Source organism: Phaethon aethereus (assembly GCF_964289735.1).
Source record: "Phaethon aethereus genome assembly, chromosome: 13".
In the NCBI taxonomy this organism is placed as follows: Eukaryota; Metazoa; Chordata; class Aves; order Phaethontiformes; family Phaethontidae; genus Phaethon; species Phaethon aethereus.
Genome location: NC_138589.1, coordinates 2,657,297 through 2,679,384, shown reverse-complemented (window position 1 = coordinate 2,679,384; position 22,088 = coordinate 2,657,297). Strand labels below are relative to the sequence as shown.

General features: G+C 47.6%; 1 protein-coding gene across 2 annotated transcripts in view; it reads left to right on the top strand.

Annotated features, from left to right (window-relative positions):
- Positions 1-2,613: 2,613 nt before the first annotated feature.
- GNAO1 (G protein subunit alpha o1) overlaps positions 2,614-22,088 on the top strand; it is a 146,330-nt gene continuing 126,855 nt past the window's right edge. For both annotated transcript variants that reach the window (XM_082005835.1, XM_082005834.1), the window contains exons 1-2: positions 2,614-3,136; positions 3,241-3,283. In XM_082005835.1, the coding sequence (XP_081861961.1) occupies positions 3,019-3,136; positions 3,241-3,283 (161 nt within the window). In that variant the 5' untranslated portion in view covers positions 2,614-3,018. The remainder of the gene's footprint in view (positions 3,137-3,240; positions 3,284-22,088) is intronic.

The window sequence follows — 22,088 nt, the reverse complement described above, 5'->3', positions numbered from 1 at the left end:
CTCTAAGAAAATTTCAAAGGATACATTTCCATCAGCTCCGCTCAATTAGCAGCAGCAGCAGCAGCATAAAAATGGCTCAGAGATGCCTCAATTTCACAGCTGCTCCCCTGAATCTTTCCGAGAGCTGGGAGAGCAAGGAGAAGGCTTGCTCAATTCTGATTTTCCCTTAAGAAAGAAAGTAGCAGATATTCCTGTAGTGACGGGGATGTACGTGGGACAAAGGGCTGAGCGCGGACTCCGCACTGGTCAAGCAGAAGAGAAATCATTTTCTCCATGGCAGGAGGCACGGGGTACGAATTTGTCAGATAACGAGTAGCCAGAGGCTGATACAAAAGACTAATTCTCCGAGTAAAACCCTTGGAGAGTATCCCAATATGACTCCGAGGCTGGCAAGCTGCTGGAGAAGACGGGAAGTAAATGCAGCCATCTCATGAGGACACTGCCTCTGGATCTCCTGACTGTGCTTTTCCTATATGGCACTTTTCATAATGCCCTCTGGCTAGAACCATTGAAATGAAACTTATTGATTGAAATTCTGATCCTATTGATTTTACACAAGAGATTTGCGAGAATATGAAAGAGCAGGAACTGCTCTGTAACCGCTCCCATCTCCATTTATTCCCTGCTGAACACATGCGGTAGGCTTGCTTGTCCATCTGAGTCCCCTGAGCTTCCAGAAATAAATTATCCAAAATTCAAATATACAGTACCTATTCACTCACAAATGTGCAGTAAATATTACTGGTCCCTGAATACACTAACGACATTTATGAGTTCCCTTTTGCTTCCTTTTGTCCGCTTCTGCCTCACATGTCTTCTTTACCTTGTTAACCACAACGCCATGTTTTCCCCCTTCGTTTCAGAGGCGTGGAGGGAAAATGGGAAGATCACGTTCTGGGAGGAAGGCCGGATGGGAAACAGCACTGGGAGGAGAGGATGTTTGCCTGGAAGGAAAGCGCCAGGGAAGTTGTGCTTAAAATGCCAGAGGTCCTATTAGAAACCGTACTTCTACCTCTGAACCGCACAGCTCGGGCCAGCAGGTCAGAAGATCCCAGCGGAGGCGGCGAACAGAGGCCTGAAGTGGAAAACCCACACAGCGTGGGTGTACGGTCTCCCACGGCCAGCACCAGAAACGGCAGCCCCGTACCTTCCCCGAGCCCCTGCGGGGCAGCCCCGGCGCAGCCCGGGCCCCGCATTTCCTTCCCACGAGACGGGGCTGTTCCTGCCAAGCCTCCTGCAGCCATTTTCTCTTTTGGCAGGGAGGCAAAGTGGGGTTTAGAGACAAAATCAGCTGCCTCGCCATTTCACATTTCATACTTCCTAACAACCAGACCTTCCTTTGCAGACTCCTTGTTTATTGAAGTGGTGGGTGTCCTTTCTACGCGTCAGGCAGCCGTCCTTGGTTTTGCTCATTTTTGTTTGATGCATTTTAGCTTGCTGCGCTCAACACTTCATTCTTTCCTCTCTAGATCTTTTTATAGTCAGACTGTCACGTATCAATCAATGTTATGGATTAAAGATGAATGTATCGTGACTTGTCTAGGCCAGTAGGAAGGCATTTTAAACAAAGTCCTACTTATTTTATTTTCCCCATTGACATTTGTTTTCTCCTCTATTTCCAACCTCGTGAAATGGCAAAACCTGCCAGGAAAATCACAGGATTTTAACTCGCTGGAATTCCTAAATAATTGTTAGATGTTGCGGAATGGTTGCGACAAGAAGGCAGGTCACCTGGCGAGAAGAGATCTGCGATTACCCTGCAACACACCAAAAACAACCCCAAACCCCTGTTAACGGAAAAGAGAGTCCAAAATGGCACCGCAGCTGGGCCACGGACACCAAGCACGAAAGCGCCGCGCGCCGCGAGCGCTGGCCAAAGCGATGTAACGGTGAGGAGCTCGGGCGGGGCTCCTCGCGGGTGGCTGCGCCGCGCGCGGGAGCCACGCAGGGCCCACGCGGCATGCGGGGAGCCCCGCGCCGCGTGGGGCCGGGGTGCGGCAGCCCCGGGGCTCGGGGGAGCCCAACGCCCACACAAACACGCTGCCCCAGCCGCACGTCGCCCAGCGCCGAGCTGCTCGGCCCTGCACCGCTGGGCGACCGGGCAGGAGTAGGCAGGAGCTCGGGTCACCGGTCTCCCGCCCGGGCGGCGGCAGCGGCCCAGGGGAAGGCGCGGGAGCCGGGGGCACGGCCTCCCGCTGAGCCGGGGCGCGAGCACCCGGGCCGCGGCCCCTCTCCGCGCCGGACGGCCGGGAGGGCGCGCAGCCCGGGCCTGACCCCGCCGCGGCGCCCCCGCTCAGGACTGCCGCGGGGGGCGGGAGGTGCGGCGGGCCCAGGCGCGGCCTCGCCGGGGCCCCGCGGCGGCAGCGAGGCCCGCCCGCCGGCAGCGGGGCCGGGCGCCGGGGCCGCGGCGGGACGGCCGCGAGCATGCGCGAGCCGCGCGCGTCACGGGAGCGGGCGAGGCCGGCGGGAGCGCGGAGCCCCGGCGCGCCCCCTCCCTCTCGCCGCCGCCGCCGCTCCCGCGCCTCCGCTGGGCTCCGCCGAGCGCTGCCAGCGCGCCCCGCCGCCCGCTAGAGACCCGCCGCCCGCCAAGGAGGGGAGAGCGCGACAGCCGGGAGCTCGGGAGAGGGAAGGACCCTCCCACCGCCGCGAGCCCTCTTCCTCCTCCTCCTCCTCCTCCTCCTCCGCCGCCGCCTCCGCCTCCCGGCCGGGAAGAGCTCGCCGTGCCCGCAGCAGCCCCGCTGGATGCACTGAGCGCTCGGGCGCGGGGAGAGGGGCAGGAGGGAGCCGGCAGCCCCGCCGCGGAGGCGCTGCGCTGCCCGGAGGCTCACGGCCATCTGCTTTAACTCTTTTATTCCTCCCCCCCGCCCGCCGGTGGCTGGCTTTGCCCCTGCCTCCTCCTCTCTGCCCGCGGGAGCCAGCCGAGGCGGCGGCGGGGGCTGCTCTTTTTTCTTTTTTTCTTTTTTTTTTTTTTTTAAATTTTTTTGTTGTTGTTGTTTTTGGCAAATTTTCGTCGCCGCCATGGGATGTACCCTCAGCGCCGAGGAAAGAGCCGCCCTGGAGAGGAGCAAGGCCATCGAGAAGAACCTGAAGGAAGACGGGATCAGCGCCGCCAAAGACGTGAAACTCCTCCTGCTCGGTGAGAGCCCCACTGGCGGCCCGGTCGCCCCCCCCCGCCCTGCCCCGCGTCCCCTTACCCGCCTCCTCCCCCGCGCTTATCCCCCTCCATCTCTCTTCCAACAGGAGCCGGAGAATCGGGGAAAAGCACCATCGTGAAGCAAATGAAGTAAGTCCCGCGGAGGAACCTTGGGGCGGGCGAGTAGACGGTGTTTAACGGGCGGGAGAACTGGGCGGGGGCTAGCTGAGGTGAGTGAGGGCCGCGGGCGCCATGTTTACCTGAGGGGACCGCGAGGGCGGGAAGGCAAACGGCGACCGGGGAGCGGGGGGAGGCCCCGTGCCCGCCGTTCCCGCTGCTGTTCATGGCCGGTGTGGTGCTGAAGTATCGCCCGGTGCCCTCGCCCCGGCCGGAGCGGGGGGAAAGGCGGGCTGCGGGCGGCCGCGACTGCGGCCGCCCGCAGCCCACCTTCCCCCCGCCCCGGCCGGCAAGATGTCCCCTTGAAGCGCAACCGCTGTCAGTTAAGCTTAATGTCGGGGTGTTATCCGCCTGCTCTGCGGGTTTAAACCAAGCCTCCCTCCCACTCAAAACCCCTTTTCTTGAGATTTTTAGCCTCTCCTTTTAATTGACGAAAACCGAGCTTGGTCGCCCATCACCTATTTCATCCAATGCCCTGGGTCTTGCCGGTGGTGCCTGAGGTGGCTTCCAAGAGCCCCCGGGCTGCTCCTCGCCGGGGCTCCCCTACGCACAACGCTCTCCCTGTGCTTAATTAGATGTTACCGTGCAATAAGCATCAGTGAAAAACGCCGCCGCACCGTCTCTTCCAGCGCGACACCGTGGCTGGAGTAATTGCATCCCACAGGAAAGCAGGTGCAGGCTAATGAAGCGGTGGAGGTACTCCCGTGGCAGGGTTATTCTTTGTTTGGTTGGGGTTCCACCCCCCCCGCTTCTTCCTTTTTAATTAAAATACAATGAAATACCCCGGCCTCCCACCGAAGCTGACATGACGGGCTGGTTCGAGACGGGCGCCATCACGGAACAAACCCGGGCGCTGGTTCAGGGTCTGGATTTCGGAGCCGTCGCTGTTTTGCGATGCCGGTGATGGCAGAGGCATCCGTGGCGAGGAGAGAGCCCCCCTCCCCCGGGGACTGGGGGTTGCTTAAGCGACGGGGAGAGGCAGCAGAGCATGGTGTGGACGGGGTGCAGAGAGGCTGGGGTGCAGGTTGCGCTCCTCAGACGCGGGAGCGGGTGGCTTTGCGGGGGTTCGGGCTTGCGAGCTGGCCGTCGCGGGGAGAGGGGCCGTGCCGGCCGGCGGGCAGGTCCCGGCGCGGCGCGGCTGCGGCTTTCAGGCGGTTCGCGTGGTGGACAGCGCCCAGCGGGTACTCGAACCGGCAACCCTGGCGCATCGGCACCGCTCGGCTCCTCCCGGCGGCGGCCGAGCGCCGCGCTCGGCTGCCTTCGGAGAGAGCCCGGAGGCGTCCGGGGAGAAGCCGAACGGTCTCGGAAATGGCCGAAGGGGCTCGTCGTCGCTCGGCCGTCTGTGGCCCTGCGCTCCTGCAGCCGCCCCGAGTGTGGGGAATGTGCGTGTGCGTGCGTGTAAGTGAGTGTTCGTGCGCCACGGCGGCAGATCCGGGCCTTCAGCCCAGCTCCTGTCCACGCCGGAGTGGCTTAGCGGGTGACCCGGATATTTGTGTATCCATTCTGTGACCGCTGTGTCCAGCCCTCGGGGGCTCACAGGGGCCTAAACCATCATCCCCGCCCGAGGCAGTGCTTTTCCCGAGGCACTGCGGGGCTGGGCAGGTCTTGCTGTGAGGAGGAGGCTCGCCTCCCGTGCACGGCGGTCTCCACAGCTTTTCCCACCGACATTTGTGTACGTTACTTCTGCAAAGGCTCCGAGCTTCCCCTTTCAGGGTTTGAAAGGGGGCTTTCCACACCAACAGTTTGATTTGGGGCTGGGGTGGGTTGGCACTTGTTTGTGTGCAAAAGGTGGATGAGGGCAGATGTTACTGCAGATGAACAACAATAAATAATTTAATCTCTAGAAATTGCTTCTGCAGAAGCATGCTGGAATGGCGGGCGATGGGTTTTGGTTGAAGGGAGAGGCTGTAGGTACCACAATAGCAGTGCAGCAGTGCATACACACAGAGCCCATAGGCGGGAGGGCAGGTGGTGACCATGCTGACTTACACAATTAGTGTATGGTGATTCTTGTTTGCCGAAGAGCAGAGCTCTTGGTTTTTTTGAAGCAAATTGCATCAGGGTAACTTGTTTGCTGGTCTAGATCAGTACATTGAGGACTGAAATATACCCCCTTATATATATATATACACACACGTGTGTGTGTATATATGCATATATATATATTTTCCATGAAACAGTCTTAAAGTAACGCATGCTAGGCTTGCAGCTTTGTACCCGACTGGAAAATGCCGAGAAGGCTGCTATGGTGAAAGAGCTCGTAGTGTCGGAGACTGGGTGGCGTCCATCAGCGTGGCAACTCCAGTGAACTGTGCAGCAGCTGGGGTGGGGACAGCGGTGTTGCTATGAGCACGGCAGCAGGCATCTGTAGAGAGCTGCGCAGCCACGGGCACCGGGGAGAGTGATGTGCAGGGAACAACTCGGGGAAATTAACATTTCTGAAAATTAATTTAAATATAATGTAGGCATTAGCATTTCACCTGGTCAAGCTCCATTAGACAGGCTTGCTGAGAACCTAATGAATTCTTAATAAAGATTAAATTGCATGTTCATTAGATTTTGATGAAAGAGACTGCTATTTTATTTTTTTAGTACTGTGTTATTGGTGTGCTCCTAGATAATAAATCTCATCCTCATGAATGGCTAAAGCAGCTTCACACTTGGATATTGCCTTGAAAAGAAGCGCAGGAATCTGTAGACAGATGAAAAAATGCTAAGACAAAGGAACAGAGAGCAGACATTGTTACAGAGGACTGAGAAAAGGTTACACGCTGTCCAGTTAGTCCTTGAAATATTAGGTAGTGGGAGAAGTAGTGACAGGTGGAAATTACAATAATTTGAGAGTGTAGCCAGGATGAGGATTAGGATTTGTAAAATTAATTAAGGATGATTTAGTGAAATATTTGGAGATACCTTTCAGCTGGTGAGCATCCAGCAAAGAAAGAGGTATTGGTGAATGGCACAGAGGTGGAACTGGAAGCTAGTGTGTACATCCCAAACACTGGCAGCACAGGCTAGGAATGGCACTGTTCTTAGCACCCAAGGTCATTTTGACACCCTTAACCCTTGCGCTATGAGTACACCCACCTTGGCTGATGAGGATTGCTTGTTATTTTTTCCCAACCAGTCCAGATACTTTCACCCGTGCCTCAAAATGCAGGGTCAGGGCCAAGCTGGTCAGGGGAACAGTCCCAAAAGGCCATGTAAAGCCAATGAGACTCCTGAGTGTGCCAGTGTTCAGAATCAGGCTTTGACCAGATTCTATTTTCACTCAGCTTAAACTAAAAACCAGCTTTAACCAGGCAAATCTGGGGCCTCCTTTGAAGATCCAAGCCAGACGGTGAGAGTTACCGGACGAGAGAAATTCATCTTCCACTCCCACTACCCCATCTCAGCAAGTTTGCTTTGATGTAGGACTGCAGTGGATGTCAACATTTTTTAGATCTTATATGTTGAAATAAATGTTAAGCACATGCAGAATTTGGAATATACGATCTTCCTTTCTGGAATACCTGGACTGTAGCATGGAATTGGGACTGCTGTTATTCTAGGATATTTTTGTGGGGACTTGTAACTCCAGTGAATGTGTTTGTTCATCAAAAGCCCCAGCCTAGGAAGACACCAAGCATATCTCCGTTTGTTACTGCTCAGCAGAATACTTAAATACATGCAATGGTCCAGCAGTGAGCAGGGATGGACTGCTCAGGTGGGGAAACCATCCACTGCCACCAGCATGAAGCTTCTGGGGAATTCAGTGTTTAATTGCAGGCGTAGGGAGGCTGAGTTAGCTGGTGTGGCTTCAAAAACAAGGCCCTGCCACCTACTCAGCAGCCATTCTGGATGGTGAGCCAGGGCAATGCTTCACCTTCCCAAATGAGGGGTTAGTGATGGCTGTGGCATGCAGGAGGAGACATGGCTTCACCTTTCCACAGGAAAAAATCTTGGATTTGGGGGTTTGGTTTTGGATTTTGCCTCTGCAGAAGCAGCAGCTTCCATCCCCTGCTGAGCTGGGAGCAGAGAGCTGGGTCCAGCTCCCTCTCACAAGATGCCGGAGCTTCCAGCCCTGCTTGTCCTCCAAAACAGCCGTGTCTCTCTTTGCCAGCAACTCTGGCAGTACCTCACTTGATAGGCTTCTGTGTGGTGCCATTTCTTGCAAAATGTTTTTATGTTATGTATGACAAGGATGGGAATATGCAATCAGGAGAAAAATACACTAGCCTACAGTACTTATGTTTAAATATCTACTATCTTCTCCCCAACAGCCATCAGTCCCAATAGCCGTCTGATATATTGTTTTGACCTTTCTCAAAAAGCCCCTCAAAACAGCCCCAGGCTCTACTTGCTCTCTGTGTAACTGAATTACTTATAATCTAATGAACTTCTTAAGAGTGAGAAGCAGTCCCCGCCCACTGGTTTTACAGCCCCTCTCAGCAATTTGATGGTAAATGCCATTGAAACAAAATGATGTGTTGTGAACACCCACGTGAGTGCTCTTTGCTGCATGTCTGCGTCTCAAACCTGTAGTGATTTCACACTTGCAGCCCCTTCCCTGGGAATATGTCACCCCACGGGGGCTTTGCCTCTGCGGCATGTTCCTGGGGAGAGGACTGCAAACTGCGTCTTCGTGGTCTGTCCCACTCCTCAGCACAGCTTTTCTGCTCTGCGGCGAGACCCCGCTCGTCTGCGGACAAGCAGGGGGGTGGCCCCGCTTGCCTTGCTTCCGTCTGGGAACTGTTTGATCACGGTGTGAGCTGGCAGCCCAGAGGCACGAACCTCACTAGAGCATCAGGTCAGACAGAGCTATGCTTCTCCTTGTCTCCTGCTCTGTTTTCCAGGATTTCTGTGACTTAAGGCCCAAAGTAGGGCAGCGACAGGCTGCGCCTGGGCAGTATTTGAACTGTGTTTCTATAAGCACGGGAAAGAGCCTCAGCCTTTCTGACGAAGTTGTGTCATTCTCCCCAGACCTGCTCCAGTGCACTCTGCCCTGGGTGTGGATTTGGCACAGTTCATATGGCATACTGTTGCTCTTCAGCCCCCAGCAGAGAGGCACCTCTGGTAGGGCTGTTGCAGCAAAACCTGTATCTGGTCTTAAACTGCCTGCTGTGGCAGTTCTGGGGTGCGGGGATGGCCGCTCATCAGTGCTTTGCCTTGCCTTGAGGAAGGCAGAGTCTCCTGCCAGGGCATGAGAGATCATCCCAGTGGTGTCTGCTGCAGGAGGGGTCTTTCCCTGCACTGCAGCTTTTTTCCCCACCTCCTTCCCAGATGCTTTCTTGCATCCCTGGATGCTGTGGGTGCCATGTTTCCATGCCCTGCAGTGGCACAGTGCAGGGAGATTGCCTCTGAACCAGGCAGGAATAAGAGCTGGGAACAGAGGAAACTGTTCATTTTGGATTGTAGTTGCAAAGGGTAATCATGTTTTCAGCACTTATTTCCTTCCTTTTGGATTATTAATTGTGCTTATAAGCCAAAACATTAACAACCGTAGTTTGTTCCTTTATACTTAAGGTTCTTGTTATTAGACTGAGAGAGATTTCAGAGAAAAGCAGTAACAATATTAGAGGCAAGACGGAATACGTTTTTGGTTTGGGTTTTTTCTATTTCCTTGACAGTTCTTAATTTGTTTCTTGTTTTAGGGACTCATAAAAGTAAAAATATCTTTCAGTGACAACAGTGAACGGCATAGCTTCTCCTCTTTCAACCTAGTTTTAAAACCTTAAAAGAAATTTGCCTGTCATATTCTGACATGACACATCTCATCCTGTTGGAAATGTTTTAGCAATCTCGTGAGATGAAAGCGGTTCTTTTAATGAGCTCTGAAAAAAGAGACAAATCTGCTGCACAAATGTAACGAGGGATCTGTTTTGTTTTATGACTTGGCTAACCCAGAAGTTTTGAGAGACATTAGATTGAGTCATGACCAATGAAAAAAGGTTGTGGTTTTCCTCTTCAGTCTGTCTTTTCCCATCTGTCTGGGATACAACTTCGTATCTGATGTGAGTTCTCCAGTATGCTTACCTGGGGAATACGGGGAAGATGATCAAAATGGGGGAGGAATGAAAAAGAGACAAATAGTGGAGGTAGAGGCACTTTGTGGGATCTTCCGCTTGGTCTGGTCAAGAGAAAGAGTGAAATGAAGAAAAGCTTCCCTGCTGGCCAAGGCAGGAGCAGATTGCTGGTCACCTGGAGAATAAGAGCCATGCAGTCTTACAGACCCATAATTGGCTACCTGTGGTAGAGCTAGTTTTCTTCAGCTGCTTTACAGAGTTGCAGTCTACCTCTGCAAGTCTCAAGCTCCCCTGGTTTCTCCTGGATTTGTAGGATACAAAATCACAAATGAGTGTTGAAGCTGGTGGATTTGCAGCCAGGAAGCCTGTTGCAAGTGCAGTGTCTAAGAGCTCGATTTTGCAAACTTCTGAGTTCATTCACCTCCTGCTCAAGCTGTGAGGGTGGTAAAAAGCTTTTCTTACGTGCCAGCAGCTTTCACAGTGCACAGAAGGACCTATCCTCTATACTCTGAAGTCCATGGTTAAACCATGGACTGAAGACAAGATTTTGGTCCTTAATTCATTATGAGAGCGTGAAGAGGAGCTCTGGCAGAAGACAATTGGCAAAACCTTCTCAAATTCAGGTGGCCAGAGTATTTAAGAGTCTTGTCACTCTTCCTGGTGCAATTGCAAATCTCCTGAGATTTGTGGTTTTCTGTAGAGCCTGAAATTGCTTCTGTGGAGCTTGGACTCACATGATGACTGGGCAAGCTCTGTTTTCGGGGGTTCTTTGCTTAGTTCTTGGTTTTGTTTTGAAAGAAAACTTCCAGCTCTCCTCACTTCAGAGAAAGTTAAAAAATAAATGTCCTTATTCTAGCCTAAGGACTCAAGAATTGGGAGCAAAATAAAAAACAGCCCAAATGAAGACAAGGAAACCAAATACATCTCAATTGCTTGGTTATTTTTGAAGCCTGATTACTTTTTTTTTTCATTAGCAAGATTGAAACCAGCAACCTCACTTATTTCTAATCAATTTGAATGCTACAGACCCCAAATCCTCTCTTTGACCTCAAGAGATTTTTTTTTTTCAGTTTTATGAGATCTGATGGATTTCAAATGTTTGCATGGCACTTGATGGGCTACTGCAAATGGTCAAATTTCATTCACAAAACAAAACCAGGAAACAAAAAGGTCTGGAAATCACATTTTAAAAAGCATTGGCACATTAAACCTAAGGCCATGTCTCAAAAATTCTTTTGTTTCATTCTTAGAGGGAAATACTAGTTATTGTTGCCACAATTTTCCTAATGCTGAAGAAATAACTCTGCCTAATGTAAAAATCCCCCTAAATTGTTAATTGAATCATTCTCATTTTATTTTTAAGAGCATTCATGCAAATGGCAGATTAGGGAGGTTGGAGAATCACAGTCCTGATTATAAGATGCTGTTAGGATTCTGCCTAATATCAGAAGATGCAAAAGGCTGAAAAATGCTACTGGATAACACAAAGCAAAGGAACTATGGTTTTATAGTGCTGAGCAAAAGGGAGAAAAAAGTCTTTTAATCCAAAGCTCAATCATTGTGTGCTTATTGTGATAATAGAATAAAACTCTTGATGGAGGCATTTCTTAGCTTACCAGTAAAACTGCTTACCCTCCCCAGCTTTCAAGTTAATTGAGAAAGAACTGAGGAGCGCACTCTCAGGAGCCCAGGAAACTGTGTAGTAAGCTGTCATCTCGCCCATTTTCAAATTGCTAATCAATAATAGCTTTGACATAGAAAGAGAAGGGTTGGCACGGCTGAAATTGCTTTGTTTTTCTTTATTCTTGGGCATGTTCTGCTCTGCATGGTCACAAAAAATTATATTGGTTTATCAGCAGACCTTTCATCCAAGTATTAAACCTGAAAGCTTAAAACAAAGGAGCTGAAGTACACCGGCTTGAGAGAGAGGAATGAAGTGTGGGTAACATGGGGTCCTCCCACGACTTAACAAGTTTGGGGCATGGCTATTAGTAACCCTCCTCTCCCCCATCGGGCCATCCTGTGGGATTCTGTGTCCTCGGGAGCCAAAGACAATTTATCATACATTCTTTTTGATACAGGATAACTTGTGCAGTCTTTCAACAGAAATTCTGCTGGTTAATGTTGCAGGAGTTGCTGCTGGGGAAAGGTTGGGAGACGCTGATCCTAGTAAGTGCCTTGAGGTGATAGTCGCCGTTCTCTGAGAAAGCCGACTAAAGGTGTTGGCCGACTCTATTTAGGATTGTGGTGTCCAGGGAATACTGGGAGCAGGTTTCGGCAGAAGCAGGACCCAATGCTGGTGGGAAATACATGGTTTAATAACGAGGAAAAGGATTTTCTTGTCTTTGGCACGTGGCGGGCTACTTCGCGTAGGAATGTTTCACATCGGGAGGCCATGAGGGGTGTCTCCAGGAGCTGCTTTAGTGAGCGGAGAGGGGCTTAGCAGGCTTTTACTGGTCCAGAAGAACGCCCTACTCCAGAAATATCCCATTCAGAGAATTCATCACCCCAGTGTTAGCACCTTGGCAGGGAGGCTGGGAATGGACATTTCATTATTTTCTGTGCATGTCCCTCCTCTGAAACACAACCCCCCAGTGCTCAAAAACAGTCTGAAAGGCAGAGCAGTGACTCAACATGCTTTGAGGCTCTCCAGCAACTTCAGACTTGTATTAAATGGTCTTGTCTACAAGAGCATCATCAACAGCAACTTGTACACACCATAATGGTCTGATACAAGACTTGGAGCATTTCTGCGTCAGCTGGGAACCGTTACAGAAGGGGATGAGATAAGAATGGGCCTGTATTGAGGAAAACATTGCTTAAATGATAAACATGTGTACTACCTCCTAGCAGAATTTGGTGATTTATCCTCTCCCTGTTAGAGCTGATTGGAGTTGGTGGCTCCAATTTTAAAGCATTAAGCAAAAGCCTATAGGAAAGGCTGAGTGCACAAAATAAATGTTAAGCAGAATAATCTAGATAACAAATGAGAGGTTTCATTGCTAGATTTCTGGACCTGTGGTATGCGGTAGCTGGCAATGATGTAGTGATGTTTCCTCACTGCCAGTGCTCCTTATTGATTACAGCCCTGTTCTTTACTTTACTACCTGCCTCGGTAGCGTGGGCCTTGCTCTAATCTGGCTCCTGCCTTTACCGCAAAGATGGTGGAGTTATCTCATTTTGATGGCTCTCAGTGAAATAGTACCACGTCTGTATTTCTGGAGGAATTTTGTGTAGAACTGGTGCAGGCCAGCTCTGGGTGTCTCCAAAGTTCATGGTGAGATTTTTCAAATCACTCCCAGGGCACCACAATGTGGATCTGCATGCTCTAATTTGAGATCGCGATGTGAATTCGTCATCCTCTCTTGTGCTCCTCTGTGGCTGGCATGGCAGGGCACATGCCCCTCCACAGCATGGAGGTTTCTGCTTAGCTTCATCCAGAGGAGGGACATACCATCCTTATAATGAATTTTAAATGTTCCAAAATCAGGTTGGCTACTTAAGTAGTGCAGAACTGAGTTTTTGATTCAGTATATTTTGGGAATCTGTTCTTATTTACTCATAGCCTCTTTACTTCTATAAGCAGTGCAAAAGGGTATTTCAGCAGGGGTGATTATAGCTTGCTGCAGCTAAACCAGCTCTTTCCACTGGCCAAACAGAGCTCTCTTCCACGTGGCCCATGTGAGAATGAGAAATTAGTCACTTGTTGGCGGCTTGGTAAGGTGAGCCGATGCCCATGGGGTAGATGCTTCTTCTCCAAGGTTAGGTAGGGACGCCATCTCATTGCCTGCAAATTCTAAAATGGGCAGGTATTTATCACTGTAATGTGCATACCCCCACCGCAGGCATTGCAGAGCCTTCATCAGTAACACTGGCACAAATCACTGGGATGAAAGAAAATTGCTGTGATGAACATACACCTCAAAATGTCATCATACTGTTCATTAATCACCAATTAATCTTTAATCATCAATTAATCATTAATTATTTAGCCAAATTGGACAAATTCTTTCACATGAATGAGAAGATGTTTACTTAATAGAGCAGAAAGTTCCTAGTAGCATGCCTTTGTTTTCCTCAATTTAGCTGTATGATAAATTTATATTCTCCTGGTTTACAGCTCAGCAAAAAACTCACAGTGCTGTATCAACTTGTTACTTTCAAGGTGGTTGCTGCCTGGTCAGTGCTGCCCAGCCAGTTCTTCGGCAGGAAACCTGATCCTGCTCGATGTGTCCCTTTAAGATGTCTAAACTGAATGGTAGATACATGAGCTGATGGTCCTTGGTTTGTTATCTTTATTATCTGCATCTCTTTGCGTGCGCTGAGCCCTCGGAAACCCTGGTAAGGAACAGGAGGGCGCTTTGCCAAATGCCAGCTCGAGGGTCGGCATCTCTACAGCGTTGACTGATGGCATCAGGGTCATGTTAGAAAAGAGGAAGGGCCCCCAAGACCCTCGTCCTGCCATCAGCCTTGTGCTTGATAGGAACTCCCCTGCAAGTGTGTTGCTGCATTGCTGGGACTAGCCAGGTCGTGCCTCTGCAGTGAGGTGGGATGTGCAGGAGAGGTGAAAGCTGCTGTTGGCACTGGGGGATCCAGATACTGAATCAAAATCTTGGTATGCTCCTTGGTGATATTGGTGTCTGTTCAGTGTCTTTCACCATAGCTTATTATCGAAAGAAAACAGCAACAAAAAAAAAACATATGAAGAGGATAGCAATACCAAGAGAGAGCCCATAAATGACATACGGTTCTGTAAATAATTCAGAATTTAGGCTTTATTTATCTAGTTTTTAATTTATCTGCTTCTTCCATTTACTGATCCTTTCAAGAAATAAGTTTATTTTTAATTCATATTTGGCTAGACAAATTGTAAAATTTTCCTACATGACAGAGCATGAAAATTGAATCATTACACTGGTACTTTTAGTTTTGATCAGTGAGATCAAATTGTACTATTTTTTCCCATCTGTGATCAAACGAATAGGTGAGGCCTTCTAGCATAAACAGATACTCAGGATTAAATTTAAATTCTGATTTTTTTAAGTATTCTTGCATATGACTTTGAAATAGATTTTTGGAGTTTCCAGTAGAAAAAGAGAAAAAACTTCTTACAAAATGTCCATAACAATAATACAAACCCAGCCAAAGTGGTGTATTTAAATTCCATAGTAACTGGATAAATATACCAAGATTTTTAAAATAACCAAGATCATAACGCTTTTATTGGCTCCCTCATTAACTTGGGCACAAACCCGTGCAGCACAGAGCCTGTCTGAAGCTCTCTAACACATCCTGCTCCGTCTGTTCTCCAGGAGAATCCTCCTCGTTCAGCAGAATGATTGTCTTGATCCTCCGGAAGACTTGCTTGGTGCTTAATTCTCTGCTGTCAGTTTTCAGAAGCGCTGAGCCCCACAGCTGGCTGATTTCAAGACAGTAGCAACTGCTCAGTACTGCTGTCAGCGAGGCCACAGGACTTGTGGTGCTGCCAAATTAGAGAGGCTACTAATCTGTATGTAGTTAAGTTCCGCCATTAGACATAGCTCATGTTTCATTCATGCTCAGGTCCCAAACCCCAGAACAATTGAGTTTTCTAGTATTGTGCACATCAACATCAATGGGCTTGAACAGAACTGGGTTATTGCACACAAATAGGTTTGTGTGCACCTCAGCGTTATTGAAGACCACATCGTCTCTGCTTGTGCTGATTGCCACCCAATTCTAGTGTCACTTTGTATACTCAGCCTTTGTCCAAATATTCATTCTGTTTCTTACACCTCTTGGAAAATAGAGATCAGGAGAAAAAAAAAGGATTCTTGTATTGTGGCCTTTTTCATGCTACTCTCATTTCCTTTTTGCCTCAGGTGCTCTCAGGTACCAGCTCTCAAATTTATTTCAGTTACAGTTATTTGCCATGTTACTTGTATCAGAAGAAAAAATGCTGCCTGGTTTTAGGAAGTGCAGGTATAACTGTAGCATTTTATATATGTATTTAATGACCTTAAGAAATGAGGTTGTGTGAAATCATTGGGGACTACATCTTGCCTATTCCCCCCCTACATGGTACTCACAAAGCTGCATCTGAAATGTGGTATTCAGTTTTGGGTCTCCTAAACCAAGGGGTAAACCACAGGTAGACTGGGGCTGCCAAGGTGTTTGGGGCTGGTGCACAGGTTGAGTGAAGGGAGGCTGAGGGAGCTGGAGGAGAGAAAGCTGAGGGAGATCTCACTGCTCTCTCCCACCACCGAAAGAGGGCTAGAGATAAGATGAAGCCACACTCTCTTAGGGTACACAGTGAAAGGACGAGAGGCAACAGACACACGTTTCGTGGAAGTTTAGATAGACTATAAGGAAAAAATGCTTCACGGGGAGGTTGATGCAAAAGTGGAACTGGGCCCAGGGAAGGGGAAAATCATCATCCCTGGGGATTTTCAAAATTCAACAGGTTAAGGACCTGCGCAACCTGATCTACCTGAGATGGTAACTCTGGTCTAGGCATGGACCTCTAGCCGAAAGTTATTCAATCATTCAATGCAAGAACAACCAAATTAGTCTCCTTATTCAATGTTCCTAACTTCTGCTTTAACTAAAGAACTACCCCTCTCTTTGGAAACCAGTTGAGGGACAATGTTGCACAGCATTACCAGAATTTTCCCTTAGCTGGGAATATTTGGTTACTCTTTTTAATTCCCCTTCACACCACTTTGGTTTGTTTCTTTGCTTCTAGGTGTTGTTTTCTTGGATTTATTCCACGCAGTATTTCACAGGCAGCCTTCTGAAATCCTAAGCTGGGGTTTGATTAACGTGATGACTTTGTTGTTTTAAGTCACCTCTGTCTGTCCCTGCTTAGCTATGGTAGTATGGTCATGCTTGTATGCTTAATGTATGGCAGTGCAGTGAACGAGACTCTGGTGCCGGTTTGGTCTAGCATAACTCAAAAAAACCCCCAAACCAAAGACAAAATAAAAAACCCCAGAAATAGATGTCCATCAAATGCTCCCATAAGGCAGCAGTGTTCTTAGCAGGCATCTCAACTGAAGCTTGAGGAAATGAGATTGTATTGAAAGATTCAGTCACTCCTAGCTAGTTCTCTGTGTTAGGGCTTAATTTTTGAGGGTAAATCAGTCACACTCAAGGACTTTGAAAAGTAGTTTTCAAAAGTCTTGTTGTACCTTTAGGCATTTAAATGTCAGGGTTTTTTTTCCAAACCAGCCTTATTTTCTCCTATTAGTTCCTGTAAAAGAAATGCAAATCTTTCGCTGACTTGAAATTTCTGTGTTGTTTTAAATAATTTTCCTGTGATCCACAAGGCAGTGAAAAGGAAAGTGCAGCTGTTTGTTGCGTATCAGTGTATTTAGACCATCTTTTATGCTTGTGGAGGTCAAATCCATTTAATCTGGTTATGCTTTTTCAATCACATTTACATTTTTAATGCAAAGCTCAGTTTGCTTCACACTAAAATGATCTATCTGGTTTTGTAACAAGCTTTAGTTGTCCTGGGCTTTGGAGACATCTCTCTTTTATTTCCCCTCCACCTTAGACACAGTCTTTGTAATTTATAAGGTACCTTTCCTCCACTGGGTTGCCAAAATGCTGCAGAATCCTGATTACACAAGTGGTGAACAACATTTTCAAATTCCATTTTACTGTGAGCGAATTTTTGAAGCCTGCATTAAAAGCCTGGTATTGCTGTGGTTAGCCTAACAGCGGTACCTGAGGTGGTTTGCGTAGGTCTCTGCTGCCCTTTAAAGGGAAGACCACTGCATACAGAATCACCATCTTCACCCAGTGTCCCATTCAGACAGTGAGCTATCCCAGTGCTCCCCTTGCCTTACAAGGGCTTGCCAGTTCACCGCTTCGGTAAGAGACCTTTTGTGCTCTTACTCTAAGTAAACCAGGCTAGAAAGTCCTTCCTGTGAAAGGTATTTGTCACAGTCGTAGCATCACAAAAGCTCCAGAAGGAGCCTGCCCCATCCCCCTTTCCTCCACAAGTAGTGTGTTTCCTCTTTTCCTTAGAAGAAGCTTTTACACAATAAGCCTTTTTCCCAAGAAGAAGGTGCTATGTGTTAAGTAACTTAGGAAATAACAAGAAAACACACCAGACGGTGTTTTCTGAAGCCCTACTTCTCAATTTGAACAAACCACCTCTCCCATTGCCTTCTGCACCGGTGACTTTCTGGCTTCAATTAAGTTCCTGCATTGTCCCCTGAGGGAGTGGAAATTAAGGCCCCAAATACTTATTTTTTTGACTTGTAAAGTCACTTCTAAACAAGCAGGAGAGAAATGGCCAGCCTGGCAGAGGTTTGGCACCACCAGTCAAGACAAGAACTTAGTGCAGACAGTGAAATGCGGACAAGAGGCAGAAAGAGGCAGAGCTTGATCTTTAAAAGCAGGAGTGAAACGAGGAATCATGATCAAGTTCAGGCTCTGGATAACAAAATGAAGTTGTTTCCTAAGCAGCCATCCAGAAGACTGACAACAGCTTGATACAACAGTGCATGGACTGGACACTGATACCTTTATGTGAACCTTGCTCAAAGCAAGTGCCAAGAATAAGTGGATCAGAGCTGTCAGAGCTGTTAAGAAGGGCAAAGGCTGGCAGGAGAAAAGGCAACCCCCCATTCACAGTGCTAAATGCGTGTGGTAGGATGTGACAATAAGAGAATGCCAACAAGAGAGATCCTAACAAGTCCCCTTTTCATGGTAAGTCTTGAAGACTAATTTCCTAAATGAGGCTGCAGAAGCAGGACGCAAAACTCTGCAAGCTAAAAGACAAAATGATACCATGTGCTTATCCTTTCTTAAAATACATCCTTCTATAACCAACACTAAAGCACAGAGGAAAGCAACAGAAATTGTTTCAATTCACCTTCAGTTACAAACAACCCTCCTCTGATCTCCAATTTATTCTCTCCTAGAAGACCTCCTTAATATAAGTTACCATCAGTAGTGGTCCTGACTGTAAGTGGAAAGACAGTGGACTATTTGCCCAAAGTTCATGCAGTATATATCTGACAGCAGTGTGACGAGTGTAAAAATGCAAACGTACATAGGAACAGAAGCAGATCTTATATCCAATAGCAAAGTCATGCTTAATTATTAATGACTGAAGTGCTGTAGTCTTTCCCTTAGCAGCAAAACATACCCTGAATGTCTCTCAGGCTATGTCAGATTGACAGAGCATCACTGTCAAAGGTAATGTCAGCTTTTCAGTGATGGATCAAGCACCGTGTGTAAGAGCAAGAAAGGTGAATATTCAAATGAGAATCTCGGTTTCCTCTGATAAAGAGACAGGAATTCCAGGTTCAAGAATTGACTGATGGAATTTGCCCTTGTCATGGACAAAATGGTAAACAGCTTCAGAATAATGAATTACAAGCAGAAATTGTACTAGTCAGTGATGGAGTAGATCATGGAAAGGTCGTTTTGTCCAGCTCTGTCCTAATGCAGGACTCTTCCACATCACATGTTCTTTGGTGTTCTGTGTGGTTTACTCGTAAATGGCCTAAAGACACCCAGATTTTCACAACTGTACACCACTCCTAACTGCAGATAGATTTTGCATTAAAGAACTTTCTCCATTAGCCTGAAATTTTTGTTTGAAGTTTCCTCTTGCTTTTCCTAATCGCTTCTCAGCACAGAAGAGCTCTTAACAATATCAGCTGTTGTAGTAGAAATATGAACTAGTGAATCTCTGGGCTAAACTGTATCTTTCCTAGCCTTTTTACCAAAGTTTGGCGGACAAGTTGATGAGGCTTTCCTTTTCGCCTACTGACGATTTCCAGTGCAGGAGAGGCTGTCCTCAATCACAGGCAAGAATTGTTCAGTCCCCACAATGGAAGGAAGTGGTTGGAGGAAGCGATACCAGTTCAAGGTGGAAGGTTTCAGTGGTTACATCTCAGATTCCTCTTAGTGAATTTGTAACAGGCTGTGTCAAAGAAAGCAAACTCAAAGCTGAAAGAAAGATGATGCTGATGGCAAATGAATCTTAAGTAGAGAGGTCATGGTTAGACAGCATTTTGAGTGCTGGCCTGCCAGGAGCTCAAGGCAGCTTTTGGGGAACATGGAGGAGAAATCTAGAAGTGATGCTTTTTAATGCTATTTCAAAGTCCTAGCTGGGTAGGCTGACCCAGCAAAACAGAGACTGTAAACCCACACATGGCTTTTTGTCCTCTGCATTCACAAATGGGTAGCTCTGCAGTCCTCCATGTCTTACACGTGTTTCAGAGAGAACAGTAGAGTTAATAAAGAGACTGGTCTTTCTGAAAAACAGACTTCAAGGTTCACAGAACAAGCACGGGTGTTACTTGGCCCCTTGGTCGTTTTCTGAAAGTAGAAGATGCCCAAGAACTCACTTTATCTGCAGCTGGTGCTTGCCAGAAATGCTTGTGTGATCTATATGGATGAGTGGAGAAAAGGGGGGTGAGAGGGGGAAAGGCCTTGGAGGGGAAACAGCTGAGGAGCTACAAATGAAAATTCAATTAAACAGAAGACAAGGAAAATTCAAACTAGCATTGATGCCCTGCTTAAGGCTGCTGACGAGCCTTGGTTTCATCTGTAAATGTAGAGAACCAAGAAGGCAACAGTGAAGAAAACAAATGACCACCTTGGAAGGAGCTAAATTAAATGATCAGGAAGATAAAAACATTCCAGTAAGGATCTTCTTTTATGATATGCCTAGGCCATGTAACAAATTGAATCAGAACAACAGCTTTTGGACTTGTAACCATTCCAAAGCTTGTCCAACGTATGAGAATTTTATTTTTTTTTCCAAAGGACTTAGTTTATTTGCCAACTGGAAGACTTGAAATGGATAACAAATGTAACCCCCTGTTGCTTTCCACCCTGTGTAGCCATCAGAATGATGCTAACTGGATATATTAGAATCAGAATGGTGGCATTTGGCACTCATTTTACCTTCTGCCCTCAGTTACCCTGGTATGGGATATAGAAAGTAATCTGTTGTGGTTGTTCTGGTTGCTACTGGTTCCCTCTTTTGTAGGAGAGGTGTGCTCAGTGCCATAGGCTGTGGTAGCAAAGAAGCTGACTGGTCTTTTCTCTCTTAAGCTAAACTGTCATTCTTCCAGAACGTGGTTGTCATCAATTTATTTCAGCTTTATTTTGCTCTTTGCCAGCTGTGTGAGGAGCACGTTCAAAATAAGCCGTCATTCCAATAGCTTAATTTCTCCCATAAGTATTTTGCTTCTTTTGGGGTGTCACCACAATCCCATTTAAAAACCTGCTAATAGTAACTGAAAGCCATTTTAAGCTTGCATGTAGTATCAGGGTTTGAGCTGTGTTTTATGTCTGTAAAACAGAAATTATAGCTAGCTATGACGGCTACTAGGAAGCTAAACAACAGCCAGGGCTACCATGCTTTTGGAAACCTGCATTGCTAGAAGGAACTCGCAGTATATAGGCTTGATCCAGAACCCAGTGAAATTAATGTGACTCTTTCCAAGGACTCCAGTGGGGTTTCGACCAGATTCTGAGTGCAAAGTGTGATTAGCAGTGGCCAGAAGGAGTTTTGCCACAAAACAATCAGGAACTTTGCCTTTGCAAAGAGAGTGCCTGGGTCTTCCGCCTGTGTTTAAGAGAGATGTTGATCCTTCTACAGAAAGCAAAGGGGAACAGAAGTGAAAGGGTGCTGGCTGGATTGGACTAACCCATGTTTAGACCAAGTGGTCTTCTAGACCACTTGCAAAAGGATACCAGCTTTGTTGGGAAGGAGAAGTTGGCTGATGCTATCTGTTCAATTCCATATTCTTAATTATTTTAGCTGATATTATCTATATGCTAAGTCAATCCCAATGAACGGCATTTGAAACATCCAGACCAAAGTCATTACATTATCACATTCAGGCCAGCCTTTAAGTAAAAGAGATTTGGCTTGTTCTTTACGCTGCTTGGCCCCTGTCCCAAATGTACTGCCATTATAACGGAGGATTATCTGCACTGGAGGTTTTCTTCATTTCCATTAGGAGAAAAAATTTCATTCAGTGCAGCCCAGGCAGCCTGAGATGGCAGGAGGAGATTGGCTGCATGCTGACGCCTTTGTTATCTGCCGAGCAGAGCCTGACATCCCCTGACACTGCCGGGGGCTTGGCGAGGGGCTGTTATTTATTTCAGTGTGTGGAACACATTGTTTTCCAAAGGGAGGAGAATCGGCCCTTTATTGAACAGGAGTCGCTGGGCAGCAAAAGGAGTCACTGGGCAGCGTAGTCACTGAGCTGCATTAGCTGGGATTTGTTGATATAGTTGGCTTTTCAGCAAGCGCCTTTGTTGGACGATTACCTTTTCTTTTAGTCTGCATCTCTTTGGTGGTGTTTAAGGTGGATCTAGGCTCTCCCTGTTCTTTCCCAACCCCTCTGCCTTTTCTAACATAAAAACACAGGAGTAAAAACAGAGGGACTCATATTTTTCAAGCTTAGGGATCTCCGTAAGGCCCCTTCCCTGAGATACACAACAAACTTCCCATACAGAGATACCATCTGTCCTGCCGTGGGTTGCCTTAGTTCAGTGGGTTTCTCCAGTCAATCTGCAGACCGCGAATGGCCTGTACTGCTCTGGTAGGCAATGTAAGCTGGTTCCAAGATCGCACTACACCCACGCAGAAAGGGCTGCTGCTTGCTGGTTTACACCAAAGCTGCAGCAAAGCACTGTGGCCTCTTCTTCATCACGTAACCCCTTGTAACAACCTCCATGACACATTTACGTTAAAATGGAAGCCAGCCGGTGTAGTAGCCTCACGTCTGCCTAGAGCCTAGGTCTAGGTC